At 47.1% G+C, this 19,848-nt stretch overlaps 1 protein-coding gene across 1 annotated transcript in view; it reads right to left on the bottom strand.

The window, feature by feature from the left end:
- Positions 1 to 7,602: 7,602 nt before the first annotated feature.
- Positions 7,603 to 19,848, bottom strand: part of LOC124620024 (primary septum endo-1,3(4)-beta-glucanase-like) — a 145,967-nt gene continuing 133,721 nt past the window's right edge. The window contains exon 5 of the mRNA XM_047146691.1: positions 7,603 to 7,903. Within this exon, the coding sequence (XP_047002647.1) occupies positions 7,603 to 7,903 (301 nt within the window). The remainder of the gene's footprint in view (positions 7,904 to 19,848) is intronic.

Genomic DNA, 19,848 nt, shown 5'->3' with positions numbered 1-19,848 from the left:
AGCCATAAAATTACCTGAATCGTCCAGAGTCTATTCCTCCACTTCCTTCTTAATTTTAATGCTAGATTCCACCCCCTCTACACTCTGCATCGTATCATTTGCCAAGTCATCAATACTATCATTAGTGGCTCTTGTTTAATTTCAACATCTTTAAAACTACTGGAGGGTTCACGTAGCTCATCAACAGGCGAGAACCTATGCTTGTCTGCTTGCTCCGCCATTTTCTCACTCATGACGAAAATTATTTTGGGTAAACACAACACTTTCCTTACACGTAACTTGCACGCTGCCCGACGTGCTGCTTGAGATGTCTGCTCTGGGGCCCGAGCCTCCTCTTGCCAGTGACAATGAACGGTAGATTTGTGGGACTCCCGATGTCGCCTCTCCTTTCGTGACGTCGTGTTCCGCCACCCGCTGTTGCCTACGTCAGCTCTCCCAATACGGCTTCTGTTCCAGTCCCGTTATACGATGCACGATGTCTTCTACTCAGCTGCGTTTGGTGACCCGCACTTTACTTCCAATAGGAAATGATTTCATGCAAAGGCATGCACTGCGGAACTCCAATAATGTCATCAAATTCGTAGTATTTACTAATTACCTTGTGGCTAACGTACAATTTTAAAACTGCCTGATTCATTTCACTAACTGGTTTTATTTAATTTCTTTCGTTGCCGGGTGCGTTCAGCGTTACATCTAACATGTCACCACAGAAAATTTTTCCCGCGCTTCGGTGCCATATTGGAAATTTTTCCAATTTACGGCCGATCGCACCACAACGGAAGTTAGTAGGGTCGGTAGAGCAGTTTATTACTCTGAAATGTATTCCACCTGACTACCATTATGACTCACCGAATAATGAAATGTGGTATAACATGGGTTGCACACTATTATTAACGTATCGGTGCCAGCGGTTCGTCACGAGAGCCTTGGCGCCACACCACAGACCACGACCTTTGTATTTCTCGAAGATGTTTGGCTCTCAAAGATAGCCCTGCTCTCCCGCTCTCGATGCTACTCACTGTAAGTAATCTTGGGAAGCAACAAATTAACCAAGAAATATTGTAAGGAAAAAAGGGCATTGCACCAATTGAGAACACGGACCTACCGTGATAAATAAAATACAATTCATAGGAGCAATGTCCTCCAATAAAATACATGTTGCAACTGCAAGGGCTTGCTATTACAGTAATTAATGTAGGTTAATTCTTACAAAGAAGAAAACAGCAAGCAGCCACTACTAATACTGCTATTTATTTAGGTAAATAGCGCCGTTACCGGTTTCGAACTCGCAAGTTCATCATCAGACGGCTGTTCACATGATTTTCAAGATGCACTTTACATTATCGTCCGTTTTCGATTTTTATTATTCCACTGTGGCGAAGTATTTTTGATGTGTTGTTGCCCTACGGTAGAGAACAGTGTTAGAAGCGCCCTATGTGAAAATAACTAACCTCCAAACGATGAAATGCAGCGTAAAGAAATATGTGAGGTTAAGTGGTTATGGTACTTACGTCGAAAATTCTGCGCGATTTTGATGCGAAGTTGCAGGATTGTATTTTTCGAATATTCCTAAATATATCCAGCAGTAATTTGAACATCACCATATTTTGCAAAGCACCACACACACACACACACACACACCAAAAAGAATTTGCCACATGTGTAGTTATCACAAAGATTGCAGATCTACAAACACAACAGTGTCAGAGACCTTCTCTCTCAGAGACCTCAAAATATACAGGTTGCTTTGATTTCACAGAATGACTGTTTTTAAAAGAATAACATAACTTAATGAAAATTAAAACACAAAGGTTAACATCTATAGATGTTAATACAATTGTTACTTTCATATTATTCATTTTATCTCACCTCTATGTTGCTCCTTGTATATAGCACACTGTTAACATAATACCATACAAGTAGTAATCACACAAGCTGGTTACTACATCTGTCGACTTCATTTGTAATATTATATGCTCATAATCTAATGTAAAACTTTGAAGACTTATCAGAAATTCACACCAGAGCCGAGCCATCCTAGAAATCACTTAACCCATGACAATGAGATTGCATCCTGATTGCGATACACGGTTCTACCTTGTTCTAAAGTTCATCACAGTTCCAATGAGACTTCGTATCACACTATCAAATTCACTGCCTCTCCTACGCGTTTCCTGGCGCATAAAATTCTACTCAGCTACTGTTCCAGACACTCGGAGTAGTGCCTGGAAAGCCGTACTTATTGACCGAATAAAGTTAGCATTTCATTGGAGCAGTGAGATACGGGGCTGTCCATTTTGAAGGACCCGGTCCGTCCATTTTGAAGGACCCAGAGCGACTCTCGAGAACGAAAGCGTCAACACCAAAACTAGCACTCCCCTCCAGTTTATTCGTACTTCCGCGCCGATGAGTAATCACGTAGTTAAGAATTTTACAAACTAATGAAAGAAAATAGCATATAAGAGAGGAGATCGTTTCCTTAAGCCCTTTCTTCAATTACGTGCTTTAGATTACGTTTAAAATATACCAGGTGATCAAAAAGTCAGTATAAATTTGAAACTGAATAAACCACGGAATAATGTAGTTAGAGAGGTACAAATTGACACACATGATTGGAATGAGATGGGGTTTTATTAGAACCAAAAAAATACAAAATTTCAAAAAAATGCCCGACAGATGGCGCTTCATCTGCTCAGAATAGCAATAATTAGCATAACAAAGTAAGACAAAGCAAAGATGATGTTTTTCACAGGAAATGCTCAATATGTCCACCATCATTCCTCAACAATAGCTGTATTCGACGACTAATGTTGTGAACAGCACTGTAAAGCATGTCCGGAGTTATGGCGAGGCATTGGCGTCGGATGTTGTCTTTCAGCATCCCTAGAGATGTCGGTCGATCACGATACACTTGCGACTTCAGGTAACCCCAAAGCCAATAATCGCACGGACTGAGGTCTGGTCACCTGGGAGGCCAAGCATGACGAAAGTGGCGGCTGAGCACACGATCATCACCAAACGACACGCGCAAAAGATCTTTCACGCATCTAGCAATAAGGGGTGGAGAGCCATCCTTCATAAACATCGTAAGTTCCAGCAGGTGTTTATCAGCCAGGCTGGGGATGATGCGAGTCTGAAACATATCGGCATACCTCTCACCCGTCACGGTAGCAGTTACAAAACCAGAATCACGCATTTTCTCGAAGAAAAAAGGCCCGATAACGGTAGATGTGGTAAATCCAACCCATACCGTGACTTTCTCGTCGTGCAATGGAGTTTCCACGACAGTTCTAGGATTTTCGATAGCCCAGATTCTGCAGTTGTGGGCGTTGACAGACCCTCGGAGCGTGAAATGAGCTTCGTCGGTCCACAACACGTTACTCAACCAACCGTAATCTTCAGCCATTTTTTGAAACCCCCGCACCGCAAATGCCCTCCGCTTCACTAAATCGCCAGGTAACAGTTCATGATGCCAATGGATTTTGCACGGATAGCATCGGAGAGTACGCCTAAGTGTCAACCAAACAGTAGTGTAGTAGTGTATGGAATGCCAGTGCGACATGTGTCTGCACGAGCGCTGACTTCCCCGTGCATAGACGAACCCGCTACAATCTCCATTTCTTCCTGAACTGTCTCAGCAGCATTACGCCTTGTGCTCGGTCGGCCACTACGGTGTCTATCGTCTAAACAACCCGTGGCTTCGAACTTCGAAATCATTCTCGCCACAGCTGCAGTTGTCAATGGACCTTTACCCGTTTGAATTCACTTTCTATGGCGATAGGATCGTAACGCTGAACTAGCACATTCCCCATTCTGATAATACAGCTTCACTAAAAGCGCCTTCTCAGGTAACCTCAACATGCTGCGACTGCTGGCGCATCTGATTCTCTCTCTCATTACGGCTCCTTTTATACACGATTGTCATGCGCAGTCACTGACGTTTTGCTGTCCAGCGCCATCTGTCGGACATTTTGTGAACTTCGTTGTTTTTTGTTCTAATAAAACCCTATGTCATTCCAAGCATGTGTGTCAATTTTTACCTCTCTATCTACATTATTCCGTGGTTTATTAAGTTTTCAAATTTATACTGACTTTTTGATCACCCAGTATTTTTCTTAACCTGAAGGGTTAAGAACAAGTGGGACTATTTTCTCTCAACGCCGATATCTCGCAATATCGCCATCGAAGTTCTGCATTGGGGGGTTCCCCTCAGCATTCACAGTCCCATGACCTTTCCAATACTGGAACGGTATTACTACGCTGATACCGTTCTAGAAGGTACTAGACACCTATCACTTTCCCGCACAGCTGGCACTCCCATCTACATCCAGCCATGTCAACCAGTGCACCTTCCCGCTCAACCTGACTCTGAGCCTTCTATACCAATCGTTCGACGTATGCCTGCTCACTGACTTCTGCCTACTCTCATTTCCATTTACTTTGATTAATAATGAAAATATAGTTATTCGTGTAGCCGTATAGGTGGCGTGAATTACTTTGGTTTAAATTCGGGTGAAGCCCTTACGTTATTATTGTTATTATTATTATAATAATAGAAGCGTTTAAATAACGCTGCAGAATAACAGTGGGTATGTTTGTACAGTACTGCATAATGTAGTTTCTATGTTACAAACCTTGCTTCTTGCCAAATTTCATGATTCTAGCCAACGAGAAGTAGCACATAGGTTTTGATGAGTAAGCTTGTCTCAAAAATCTGACACTGTCTTTTGACTGCACTGACTTACATGTCTAAATTTTTAACACTGCCAATGGACCCTAGACCTTAGATGTGAAATATATTTCAATTGGATACGTTTACCCATTACTGAGAAACAAAAGGGTCTTATCAGTGGCACAGACAGACGACAAAGTGATCCTATAAAAGTTCCGTTTTCATCAGTTGAGTCGTGAAACCCTAAAAAGTACTCTCTTTTTCGAAATACATTAGCTGAAATGCTTGAGCTGTATTTGATATAACTATGCTACACATTTGTGACACATAAACGTTTGTACTGGACAGGGACTTGAGCACGGATTTCCCGTTTATCGCGAGCATTCGGCTTAGCCACTTACACTTTCCGAGCATGCCTCCCAGTCCGACCTAACTTCAACGTATCACGCTGTCTATATCCTTATGTTGAAGTCCAATCTGTTCATTTCTCAGTGTTCAAAACTATACTTGTAGACTTTACACTTTGATATGAGGATGTAGACAGCGTGATATGTGGAAGATTGGTCTGGTAATCGTGCTCAGGTAGCCTAAGTGGTAAGGTGACCACTCACAATAAGCGGGAAAGCCGAGTTTGTGCCCCAGTCCCATTGATTACAGATGTAACTGGCGGTATAGGAATGATCACGAAACAGACTATTGCTGTGATGTACAAACCCACCCGAAACATGCAGGAACTTATAAAGTCGACCAAGACTGCTCACAAACCGCTGAAGAAGCACGAATTTACAGGATACTATGTAGCCGTAAAGACGTGTACGAGGGTACTACTGCAAGAATGGTCCAGAAGCGTCTACAAGAACACAAGAGCAACTGCGGAATAGCAGAAACAGAAAGATTGGACCACTGTGGAATTTCCTTTGCAGTCAAGAGACCAGCTTATTAGATTTGATAAGGTTAGGATACTGACAGCCACGAGCAGATGCTACGCTACTGGCCATTAAAATTGCTACACCAAGAAGAAATGCAAATGGTAAACGGGTATTCATTGGGCAAATATATTATACTAGAACTGACATGTGATTACATTTTCACACATTTTGGTTCATTGATCCTGAGAAATCAGTACCCAGAACAACCACCTCTGGCCGTAACAACGGCCTTGATACGCCTGGGCATTGAGTCAAACAAAGCTGGCGTGTACAGGTACAGCTGCCCATGCAGCTTCAACACGATACCACAGTTCATCAGGAGTAGGGACTGGCGTATTGTGGCGAGCCAGTTGCTCGGCCACCATTGACCAGACGTTTTCAATTGGTGAGAGATCTGGAGAATGTGCTGGCCAGGACAGCAGTCGAACATTTTCTGAATCCAGAAAGGCCCGTACAGGACCTGCAACATGCGGTCGTGCATTATCCTCCTGAAATGTAGAGTTTTGCAGGGATCGAATGAAGGGTAGAGCCACGGGTCGTAACACATCTGAAATGTAACGTCCACTGTTCAAAGTGCCGTCAATGCGAACAAGAGGTGACCGAGACGTGTACCCAATGGCACCCCATACCATCACGTCGGGTGATACGCCAGTATGGCGATGACGAATACACGGTTGAAATGGGCGTTCACTGCGATGTCGCCAAACACTGATGCGACCATGATGATGCTGTAAACAGAACCTGGATTCATCCGAAAAACTGACATTTTGCCATTCGTGCACCCAGGTTCGTCGTTGAGTACACCATCGCAGGCGCTCCTGTCTGTGATGCAGCGTCAAGGGTAACCGCAGCCATGGTCTCCAAGCCGATAGTCCATGCTGCTGCAAACGTCGTCGAACTGTTCGTGCATATGGTTGTTGTCCTGCAAACGTCCCCATCTGTTGACTCAGATATCGAGACGTGGCTGCACGATCCGTTACAGCCATGCGGATAATATGGCTGTCATCTCGACTGCTAGTGATACGAGGCCGTTGGGATCCAGCACGGCGCTCCGTATTACGCTCCTGCACCCATCGATTCCATATTCTGCTAACAGTCATTGGATCTCGACCAACGCGAGCAGCAATGTCGCGATACTATAAACCGCAATCGCGATAGGCTACAATCCGACCTTTATCAAAGTCAGAAACGTGATGGTACGCATTTTTCCTCCTTACACGAGGCATCACAACAACGTTCCACCCGGCAAAGCCGGTCAACTGCTGTTTGTGTATGAGATATCGGTTGGAAACTTTCCTCATGTCAGCACGTTGTAGGCGTCGCCACCGGCGCCAACCTTGTGTGAATGCTCTGAAAAGCTAATCATTTGTGTATCACAGCATCTTCTTCCTGTCGGTTAAATTTTGCGTCTGTAGCACGTCATCTTCATGGTATAGCAATTTTAATGGCCAGTAGTGTATCAATGGCTATGCAGGGCGGCTGTAGAGACCACTAAACACAGCAATGTTTTTAATCAGAAGGGGGAAGGTGTGAAAGTAGTATGTAACTGGATTCAAGTGCTAAATGCATGTACCAACCTTCTACCATGGGGTGATGGCAACAGCGGACGACAGCAACCGATAAAGGACAATGGCACTCGAGTTTTCAAAACTCAAAACTTCTTGCATATGCACAAGGCACACGGAAAGGGAATTTTATTTCAGTCAGTAGCGGGTCAGGATGTGGATAAGACCTATGAGCAAGCTACAGCCTCTCTCGAAGATGTCCTCCGCAGATGGGGACGAAACGTTGGGTTTCAACAGTAAACTCATGCGAGCACTGCATTGTAGCATGGAATATTTCAGTAAGTGTAACAATAGCATTGCTTCATTTTGAATGCCCTTTGGGATAGGTGTGCAATATGAGAAACTTAAACAGATTTTAGAATGTTTTTATTCGTAAAAGCATGATGTTGATTGTGAAGAACTAGAGAGGTCTTCCAGAGATACAGTTGACTCCACATTAGCAGAAGCCAAACTCACAGCTGCTGTGCACGGGGTTGTAGTAGGTGCCATAGGTGCAGGCAGCATGCACCCACGTCCAGTTCTCGCTGCACTCGTAGTAGCGTGTGCAGTCATCTGGGTCGGCGACCCTGATCAGTGGTGGCGAGCAGGGGGTTCCTGGGATGGGGGCAGAGCTGGATGTGGTGGTGCTGGTGGGAGCGGGGGTGGGAGTGGGAGGGGCTGGCGTGGTCGTGGTTGTGGTAGTGGTCGTCGTCGTGGCCGCTCCTGTGCTAGATGTTGGCGAATTGGGGTCGACACAGCTGAAATGAAATATTTATTTATTTAGTAGCTTTTGATGTACATACAGGGTATGCTGGTTAAACGCATAAGAATATAATATGTAATAACATGAGAAGTAAATGAGATATTCGTTGACTGTGAGTTTCCCCAAGTATGGTAACTCAAATTGTTACCATACTCACACCTAATACACCTGGATATGCGCACCATTAGTGGCGCGACAGACATCTGATCGGTATTCCACTACTCCCCAGGTGTTCTGCAACACTGCAGGCGTAACATTTCCTAAGCTGCACGAATGCGATGACGCAGATCTGGTAGATAGCAAGTTGGTGTCTGATACACGCGATTCCTGATGAACCGCCACAGAAAAAAAAAATCAGGTGTCTGGGCTTCTAGGGGGGCAAGCAATCTGTGGAATACATTCACAGTCCAGCAATTTGGAAACTAACAATCCAAGAACATCCTATAATGTTCGCAAAATGGTATGATGCGCCATCTCGTTGAAAGATCAGGTCACGAAGAAGCTGTGGCACAGCATACAGTTCTAACATGTGTACGTACATTGTTGCATTAACTGTAGGCTCTGCAATGAAGAATGAGCGTATAACCCTGTCCTTCAAAAATCCACAGCACGCATTCACTTTCAGAGAGTCACGTTCACACTCTAACACTACATGGGAGGGAGGGAGGGGGCGGGGATAAGGCACAGTTCACAACATGAGGCACACGTGCGTGTTTACCGTGCCAGAAGTATAGAAGACAGCATCGTTCGAGAAACAGACGAAATTGAGGAATGCCTAGTTTTCACCCATTCTTGCCAGAACTGTCTCCGCGAATGCCTTCAATCGCGGCATGTCCTTAGCCTTGATTTTGTGACGAAGCTGCAGCTTGTACGCCTGTGGGCGCAACCTTTTATGGACAACATGGTGTACTGTGGAACGAGGTAACTGCCACTGACTACTTGTTTGTAGGGTTGACTTATGAGGACTCCGCTGTAAAGACGTACAGATTAGTTCAATAGTAGCCTGTGGAACCGCGTGCTCGCGTGGTGACCCAACACCGAAACAAACTCCTAGTTTCCAGAAGCCGCTTGTTCCATTTGTTGATTGTTACGTAAGTGGGAACGTCCTCAGTTAGTCGCGGTCCATACCCATGTCGAAAACGACGTTGTATCAGTGTAATGGACCTTAGCTCCGCGAGAGTAAGCACACAGAACACCTTCAGCCCACATGGCTGCTGATGTGTGTTTACGTGAACAAAGCAGTTACGTGCACAATCACACGGTGCCAACTGCCGGGAGCGGACACAGAACACATCTGGAGTTGCCTTATCTGTAGAACCAAACCGCCAATAAGTACCTCAATTATGTCTCAAGTTATGGCATTCTATGTTGTTATATTTTTAACCTGGACAGCATGTAATAGGTTTAGATGTAACTATATATTTGCATTGTCAGCCTTACAAAATGATATTCACATATACTATTTAATTATCACAGGTATATCATTTTTAAATACAATAACACCACAGATAATTGCACATTTTCTGTGTACTGTACAATCTCCCTACACACATTTTAATTCTATTACACCACACAGAAGTTCATATCTTCTATTTACCACCCATCTACCTATATACATTTTATTTCTGTTACATCTACACCTATTTTCATTTGTATTCACTGACTGACTTGACTTTCTGCAAGCAATAGTTTTATCGTTCGCTTAAATATCTATTTCAAACTGATGCCTGAAATATGAAGTGGGAAGCAGTTACACAGTTACATTGCCGTGCTAGCTGAGTAACCGGCGTGGCCCAGGTATATATTTACTTTAATTCTATTACTCACTCGATTCCTTCCCCTCTTTCTGTCCATCTCCTCCTACTCCTTCTCCCTGTCCACCTCTTCCACCCATCACTCTGTCCGTCCCCTCCTCCCCCTCCCTTTGTCCATCGGCTGCTCCCTCCTCTCTCTGTCCATCTTCTCCTACATCTCCCTGCCCACCTCCTCCACTCATCACTCTGTCCAACCCCTCCTCCCCCTCCCTTTGTCCATCGGCTGCTCCCTCATCTCTCTGTCCATCTTCTCGTCCCCCAATCTCTGCCCATTTCCTCTTCCGCTCTCCCTCTCCATCTCGTCCTCTTCCTTTCCTATCTCCACTCTTCCTTCCTCTCTCTCTCTGTGCCGTACAACGATATAATTTTGTAGGTGCATTCAGCGGCATATGTGGTTACTGTCTGCTAAATGTGTTGCAAATAGACTTATTATCAAAGAGATAAAAAATTCAAACGTCATGAAAGTTGCTGCAATTTTTGCGCATCTCAGTGTTTATGAGGTCATATCTCGTAAACTATCTGCCGTAAAATGATATAATTTCGCATGTACATACAGTATATACGTGAACACTGTCTGCAAAATGTGTCGTGAATATAGTAGTAAAGAAGTAAGAAATTAAAAGGTCATGCTTCATGTGACAGTTTCACTGCACGAACAGCGAAAATTTAGTAAGCGGTAATCTTTTCTCCTTTCATCATTTTTTGGGGGTTGTAAGCAACAAAAGTTTTCATAACGACTTGAAATTATATCAAAATTTTGTTGCAAGTCACCAAGTGCCCTCGTTCTCAAATACTGAACAGTGCCGATACTAGCTATACGTGACATTGTGCAGCATGAGAGTGTACGCATGAATTAAACACATTGAAGATTGTCTAAACATTATATAATTACGTTGAATCGTAGCACATAGCAACCAAGAAAAGCATTTTCACAAATATGATGAAGTTCAAAAGCCAAAAAGCAAATAGCTTTTCGAAAGTCTAAAACTTTTTCTCTAATTCGCGTAACATTCTCAAAATCAACAATTATCTTGAACTACACAGTATCTAAAGTAGCTTTGTTTCTCCCTCAGGATTCAGGCTATTCCCTACCAACTTTTATCGAAATCGGTTCTACGGGTTATTTAAGGATCACGCATCTCAGTGTTTATGACGTCATATGCTCTGAACTATGGGTCGTACTCTGATATAATTTTACAGGTTCATTCAGTGGTATATAGGAATACTGTCTGCAAAATGTAACCCAAATACAGTTAGTAGTTAATGTAGTAAGTGATAAACATTTTTCCTTTCATCAGTATGTGCGGGGTGTGAGCGAGAAAATATTTCATACGGGTTTGAAATTATTTTTAAAATTTGTTGCAAATCAGAAGGTCCTCTCTTTTAAAATACTGGATGAATAAAATCTGGATATTCGCGCGTCGTGGCCTACGCTTCTTATTATTTCCGCTCCCCAAGTCTTTGACAGGTGAGTGGTTCTTGTGGTGTCACCGCCAGACACCACACTTGCTAGGTGGTAGCCTTTAAATCGGCCGCGGTCCATTAGTATATGTCGGACCCGCGTGTCGCCACTGTCAGTGATTGCAGACCGAGCGCCGCCACACGGCAGGTCTAGAGACACGTACTGGCACTCGCCCCGGTTGTACAGCCGACTTTGCTACCAACGCTACACTGACCAATACGCTCTCATTTGCCGAGACGATAGTTAGCTTAGCCTTCAGCTACGTCATTTTCTACGACCTAGCAAGACGCCATTTATCCTTTGCTATGTATATTGTGAAGCGTGTGCAGTAACGAGAGATGTTCTACAATTGTGGATTAAAGTTAAGTATTACATCCACTACGTACTTTATTTGCTACTATACATTCCCTTAACTGTTCCAGACCTCACGCCGGTCTGCGTGTAATTAAACGCGTGCATTTCGGCCTCCTCTAGCAACACGGTGTTGGCTCTTCTGCCAACACTTCAGTTCTCATCCCACAGCGATTATTTCCAGACAGTAAGTGATACATGTACCAAATTTAGTTGAAATACACTCCTGGAAATGGAAAAAAGAACACATTGACACCGGTGTGTCAGACCCACCATACTTGCTCCGGACACTGCGAGAGGGCTGTACAAGCAATGATCACACGCACGGCACAGCGGACACACCAGGAACCGCGGTGTTGGCCGTCGAATGGCGCTAGCTGCGCAGCATTTGTGCACCGCCGCCGTCAGTGTCAGCCAGTTTGCCGTGGCATACGGAGCTCCATCGCAGTCTTTAACACTGGTAGCATGCCGCGACAGCGTGGACGTGAACCGTATGTGCAGTTGACGGACTTTGAGCGAGGGCGTATAGTGGGCATGCGGGAGGCCGGGTGGACGTACCGCCGAATTGCTCAACACGTGGGGCGTGAGGTCTCCACAGTACATCGATGTTGTCGCCAGTGGTCGGCGGAAGGTGCACGTGCCCGTCGACCTGGGACCGGACCGCAGCGACGCACGGATGCACGCCAAGACCGTAGGATCCTACGCAGTGCCGTAGGGGACCGCACCGCCACTTCCCAGCAAATTAAGGACACTGTTGCTCCTGGGGTATCGGCGAGGACCATTCGCAACCGTCTCCATGAAGCTGGGCTACGGTCCCGCACACCGTTAGGCCCGTCTTCCGCTCACGCCCCAACATCGTGCAGCCCGCCTCCAGTGGTGTCGCGACATGCGTGAATGGAGGGACGAATGGAGACGTGTCGTCTTCAGCGATGAGAGTCGCTTCTGCCTTGTTGCCAATGATGGTCGTATGCGTGTTTGGCGCCGTGCAGGTGAGCGCCACAATCAGGACTGCATACGACCGAGGCACACAGGGCCAAGACCTGGCATCATGGTGTGGGGAGCGATCTCCTACACTGGCCGTACACCACTGGTGATCGTCGAGGGGACACTGAATAGTGCACGGTACATCCAAACCGTCATCGAACCCATCGTTCTACCATTCCTAGACCGGCAAGGGAACTTGCTGTTCCAACAGGACAATGCACGTCCGCATGTATCCCGTGCCACCCAACGTGCTCTAGAAGGTGTAAGTCAACTACCCTGGCCAGCAAGATCACCGGATCTGTCCCCCATTGAGCATGTTTGGGACTGGATGAAGCGTCGTCTCACGCGGTCTGCACGTCCAGCACGAACGCTGGTCCAGCTGAGGCGCCAGGTGGAAATGGCATGGCAAGCCGTTCCACAGGACTACATCCAGCATCTCTACGATCGTCTCCATGGGAGAATAGCAGCCTGCATTGCTGCGAAAGGTGGATATACACTGTACTAGTGCCGACATTGTGCATGCTCTGTTGCCTGTGCCTATGTGCCTGTGGTTCTGTCAGTGTGATCATGTGATGTATCTGACCCCAGGAATGTGTCAATAAAGTTTCTCCTTCCTGGGACAATGAATTCACGGTGTTCTTATTTCAATTTCCAGGAGTGTGGATCCAGTGGAACACACATATATTTTATAGTCTCCGTGAATATTTTTTTCCTGATCCGATTTTGATGAAATAAAGCCTATATGGTGCCCCAAGCTACGGTGAAGTTACTAGCGAAAACTCCTTAAAAATCTGTGCAGTAGTTTTGGAGATTAGCATGTTAAGGCAGACAAGAAAGTTTTACTAAAATTTTAAATCACGATGTGTTTTTCTCCGTAATCCAGTTTTGGTAAATTGGAGCCTGTAAGGTGCCTCAAAATATGCTCAAGTTACCTGCGAAAACCCCATGAAAATTCTTCTAGCAGTTTTGGATATTAGTATGTTCAAAGACAAACAGGCAAACACTGAGGAATTACAGATATATTATTAGTGTAGGTAGGCAGTGCTACTTTCAAGTTTAGCTGCCTTCTCCTGAGGAAATCTTATCTTTACACAGTTTCGGCTGGCACGGCCACGACGCTCCAGCCGTAACGTTGCAGCATGGAATGAGGTACCTGTCTCAGTCGCGCAGGTTCAGTTCAACTCGATTAGAGTTAGAGTCGTTGTTGTGTCAGCTCAGTGTACAATATTCACAACCTATATATCCCAAAATAACGAAAAAAGTAATCATGATTTCTGTTGAGTCCTGCCCACTCGTCGCTTATGAGGTGCCTAAAAAGATGCTGCGTCCTCGGAATGCTATACAACAACTGAAGCAAATCACGTAAATAGTCTTTATTCCAAATAAGCAGATTGACAATATTTAACTTTGGATTTACAATGGTGTCGCAAGTGTTGGGCGATATGCAACCAATCAAAGTCCTTTGCCGTATACAAGGTCCATGTAAGCAATTGATATGGATCGCACGTCACTGCTATCGTAGTGCTCTCTGCTAGTGCTGTGCTAATACTGTCCGTCCGAGACTGGCAGGAACGGCGCTTGTATTCACTTCGTCTGGATGCCGCACCCATCGTGGTGACGTCCTGGTCAGCGCGCTATAGGCTGACAACGCCTCACCATCTTCTCTGGTCTTGCGTTATTCGTCTTCGTGCCGGCGCTTATCGATACGCCGGAACAATTTCTTTCTGCTAAATTCTGTTGCGGTTTGAGTCTGAGGGACATCTACGTTAACTCAGAGTGCTAGGAACAGAAAGATTGGACTATACGTCAATCACTGCGGTCTGGGACAGAAAAAACATTGAACTGACCGTGTAAATAATCCTATAAATTTCAATTACGTTCACATCTACATACATTCTGCGAGCCATCGTATGGTGAATAATGGAGGGAACCTCTTGCCAGCACCAGTCATTTCTTTTCCTGTTCCACTCCCAAATGGAGCGGGGGAAAAACGACAGTTACGAGGGTAATCCCAAAAGTAAGGTCTCCTATTTTTTATAAGTACATAGACCTGTTTAAAATGGTTCAAATGGCTCTGAGCACTATGGGACTCAACTGCTGAGGTCATTAGTCCCCTAGAACTTAGAACTAGTTAAACCTAACTAACCTAAGGACATCACAAACATCCATGCCCGAGGCAGGATTCGAACCTGCGACCGTAGCGGTCTTGCGGTTCCAGGCTGCAGCGCCTTTAACCGCACGGCCACTTCGGCCGGCAGACCTGTTTATTTCTACAATGATTTACATCAGTTTACAGCTTGAACATTTAGCTATTTTTCAGCATAATCATCATTTCTGTCGATGCATTTTTGTAGACACTGTGGCAGTTTTTGTACGCCCATGTCGTACCAGCTCGTCGCCATGCTGAAGAAGGATGCCGCCACTGGCGTTGCTTGGTCTCAGGTGTAAAGTGGTATGCCCAGGTTTCGTCACCCGTGATAGTTGTGTCCAGAAAGTTGTCCTGTTCGGCTGCAAGGTGGTGAAGAAATGCGCTGGAAGCATCAACTCGTTGCCGCATGTGGTCCTCAGTCAGCATACGTAGCACGCATCTTGCGCACACCTTTCGGTAGTTCATTGTTTCCGTTAAAATTCTGTGAGCGGTGCTTCGGTAAACCTCAGGAACCAACGTGCAGAGATCATCCAGGGTGATCCGCCGATCTTCACGCATACTTTGCTCAACCTTCAACTCTGTCTCCTCAGAAACTGACGGTCTCCCGCTCCTTTGTTCGTCGTGAATTTCGGTCCAGCCAGCTGCAAACTCTCTTTACCACTTACGAACATTTTTGACATCCATGCACGACTCACCATACACTTCCGTCAATTGGTGATGGATTTCAATCGGCGCAGTGCCATTTGCGTTCAAAAACCGAATAACTGCGCACAATTCGCACTCGGCGGTAACATCCAATGAGAGCTCCATTCTCAATGGACTCGCAGTCGAGCAGCCGACCCGAGCGGAACGCTGCTCTCTGCACCTGGCGTAGCTGCCCGCGGATAGCTCCTTGGAGTGGTCTCTAATAAGCTACAACTGGCGTAGCTGCCAGTGACGCTCTTCTGAGCGGCACGAACCCGCGCAAGCTGCTTAACGCTTTCGGGGGCTAAGTGGCAAGAGCTTCGGCTCCACTTCCTGCAACTTCGGTTGCAAATCTCCCAAGCGGGACTCTCCCGTTCTTTGGTAGGGTAATCTCAGTGTCAGGGGCCCGTTCACGTCGGATAACCCCGCGCACTGTAGGCCGCTCTCTTCAACCCGCGCTCTCTTGCGCCGCGCATTGCACTCCGCGCAGATAGGTCGTAGGGACACCCCTCTTCTGTAGGAACAAGGTACACAGCGCTTTCGCTAAAAAGCATTATTGTCGCTCCTTAAAAAGAGCAAAATTGTCGTGTTCCATCCTTCCCTATCCAAATAAATAATTACTCCTGAAACAGCGAAGATGTCCGATCTTTCCTGTGCTTCCCCACCACTCACCCGCAGCAAAGCTGCAGCACAAGAGGCGGTAATGCCGGCTACTCCCGCCATCATTTCCGTCCCACTGTCCACCTTCCAGGAGCAGGTTGCCCTGAAGGACCAGCAGATCGCGGAACAGCTGGAGCTGATCGCAGAGCTGATGGGCAGCGAAAACACACGAACAGAAACACCCACACCACACACACAGGCACCTGCTGAACAACAGAAGGACATGCCCCCTATTTCACCTCTGGCGGCCCAGGCACCGACGGAACCGGATCCAGAGCCGACAGAGGACACAACAAATACAGATGAAGACGGGCCGTGGCAGCAGGTCGGCCCAAGGCGCAAACAGCAGCCAAATACGCAAACAAGTGAGCCCACAAACTCACGAGGCAACGGCCGAGCGCTGCTGCCAACACCATCCACGCCGCGAACAAACAATAACAACACAGGGACCAACACAAACAACCCTGCGACTGCAGCAACCACAAACATACACGCAGCTACGCAGAACACAAACAACACCGCGACTGGCTTCCCACCGCTCATCATTCACAACTATGGAGACCTAAGTCTCCTAAACAAAGAATTTAACAATAAGCACAGCCCCACAACATACTACTCTAAGCTCACCGGGGAACACGCCGCACTGTACGTGGCGAACAAGGCAGACTACACGAATCTACTGGACTTTCTCAAAGAAAGGAAGGTAGAACACTTCACGTACAGGACAGTCTTGGAAAAAACACAACAGTACGTGATTAAGGGGATAGACTCACGAACCCCGACCGACACGGTACACAACGAACTCTCTGCTCTCGGGTGGGAGTGCATTCGGGTAAACCGGATGTCAGAGTTCGGCACAGCGAGACCGTCACATAACTACATGGCGGAGCTGGCCGACACGGCCAAATCCCGCGACCTGCTGAAGTTAAAATTATTTCTTCACATGGTCGTTAATGTAGAGGTGTACAACACGCCGCGCACCCCCCAACAATGCCACAACTGCCAGCGCTATGCGCACGCGGGTATCAGATGCGGTCTCGCACCCCGCTGCCGCATTTGCGCTGGCGGTCACACAACCCAACGCTGCAAACTCCCCAATACAGCACCTCGCAAGTGCGCCAACTGTGGTGCTGCCCATCCGGCAAACTACAGAGGGTGCATTGCATACAAAGCAGCTCTGAGACGCAAAATCGCGAAACATGCGAAACCAACCGCCATCACAGTTCCAAAACCGCCCCCGCGCCCAGTAAGAAGTGGAATATCCTTCGCTGGAGCGGTCGCTGGCAGCCCCAGCAGCGCGGGACGGTCAGAGGAGCCCCAGAGCTCAGACCACGCTCAGAAAACACCCCCAGCAACAGACACACAACACACAAGCACAACAAATGACACCACAGCCGCACCGGGCACACCACACGAAACAAGCAACAACACCACCCTACCCCCTGAGAACGCGAACTGCAGCCCACCACAGGCTACAGAAAACGCACCCACACAGGGACAACCACAGCGCCAGAGGAGGAGGAGGAGGAGAAACAGCCGCAGCACGAGGAACACGACCGCACCACAACAAGTACACAGTCAACAGAACACCAACACCCACGAACACATCCCGGACACCAACTCAACAACCCACACAACACACCCACTCACCTCAGAAAATACACAGGCGCCCACAACTGCCACACGAACAACCGACTCGCAGGCCAGCCCTCACCAAACGCCAACACTGGAACAAGCGGCCGCTAACACGACCAGCAACTCCCAGGCCGACATGACCAACATCACAACAACATTCCAGAGAATAATGGAAACATTATTCCCTGGACGCACGACCACCGAAATAGTCACGAAGATTATGGGGTGTGTCTCACAACTCTTCATGCAGTTCATGTCGGGTACGCTCAACTGGACTAGCTTCCAAGCCACTATCACACCGCTCTTTACACTACTGCATGGATAATACACCACACCAGCCCCGAAACGCAGACTTAAACACAATCACACAGATCCTGTTTTGGAATGCCAACGGGATCGCAAACAAAAAAGCCGAGATGGCCGCGTTCATGGAGCGAAAGGGTATCCGAATCGCTCTTGTGAACGAAACACTGCTTACGCCTCGCAAACAACTAAACCTCCCAGGTTATTGCGTCTATCGTACCGACCGAGCGGATGGCAGGAGGGGAGGCGGCACGGCAATCATTATACACAGAGACATAGACCACACGAACATCGAGCTCCCAGCACTTGAAAGACTAGAGGCTACGGCCGTTAGGGCCAAGTTCAACGGAGCCAACACCACACTGGTATCGCTATACAATCCTCCTAAAAACATAGTAACACGCGATATCAGCACAGTACTCAACATGGCACCGCGGGTAATAGCCGCTGGAGACCTCAACGCAAAACACCCCGATTGGAACTCACGAATACGAACCTCCAACGGCAAGAAACTGTACGAACACGCACTAGGCCGAAACTACATTATACTTGGGCCGGACGTTCCCACGTTCGTGCCTACACAGGCCCGACATAGGCCAGACGTGTTAGACATAGCCCTCATAAAGGGCATCACATGCACACTCAACCTAACGGTTGAAAACGATCTGGACTCAGACCACATGCCTGTAATACTGCACATGGAAGAGACACTGCAGGACATCGAACCACGCAGGATGCTTAACTACAAGCGTGCGAACTGGACACTGTTCAAGGAAACGCTTGATAGTCGCATTCCTGACACCCACGAAATTAACAACACACAGCAAATCGATGAGGCTGTGGAGGCTCTCACAACTGCCGTCCAAGACGCAATGACTGACGCCATTCCATTTACAACACCAAGACAACACTCGACGGCCCTGCCCCAGGAAATCCTGGGCCTTATCTCAATGAGGAACCGCCTCAGGAGATACTGGCAGCGTACCAGGCGCCCGTTCTATAAACTGCACGTCAACAGACTCCAGGGCATAATACGGAATAAAATCCAAACATTCAGAAACGAACAGTGGGGACAGAGACTCGCTCGGCTGGATACCACACGTCCTGGCGTGTGGCAGCTGGCCAGACACTTCACCAGGGAGAAACATTACATTCCCACGTTACAAGGACCAGACGGCCCAGCCTACTCCGCGACGGAGAAGGCAGAGCTTATGGCCACAACACTTGCAGCGTCCTTCATGCCGAATCTGGTTCCTTCAGACCCAGCATTCACACTTGAAACGGACCAGGAGGTTACACGACTTGTAGCCCAGCCCTCGCGCGACGAAATCAGACGTGCTAGCACAAATGAAGTCACATGGGCTATCAAGCACACCAACGCTAGAAAAGCCCCTGGGCCTGATGGCATTCAAAACTGTGTCCTCCAGGAGTTCACGGATAAAGCCGTAGAATACCTCACACACCTAACGAATGCCATCCTGACACACCAACACTTCCCTGACTTTTGGAAGGCGGCCAAGGTCCTGATGTTCAGGAAGCCAGGGAAAGACCACTCCTCCCACAAAATTACCGACCCATCAGTCTGCTGTGCTCGCTCAGCAAGATTGTTGAGAAGGTAATACTAAAACGTATCACTAGGCATTGCATCGCCAACGACACCCTAAGACCGGAGCAATTCGGCTTTAGGAATCACCACTCGACAACACAACAACTCCTCCGCGTAGTCGAACATATAACACACGGCTACAACATGAACAAAGCCACAGGGGCCGTGTTCCTAGACATCGAAAAGGCTTTCGATCGTCTCTGGCACAACGGACTCATACGCAAACTAAGCGAAGCTGGCTTCCCGGACGGACTCGTGCGTCTCATACACTCATATCTCACGAACAGATGTT

The sequence above is a fragment of the Schistocerca americana genome, chromosome 6, assembly GCF_021461395.2.
Source record: "Schistocerca americana isolate TAMUIC-IGC-003095 chromosome 6, iqSchAmer2.1, whole genome shotgun sequence".
Classification (NCBI taxonomy): Eukaryota; Metazoa; Arthropoda; class Insecta; order Orthoptera; family Acrididae; genus Schistocerca; species Schistocerca americana.
Note: the sequence above shows the minus strand (reverse complement) of the source record. Positions and strands in the feature narration are given on the sequence as shown.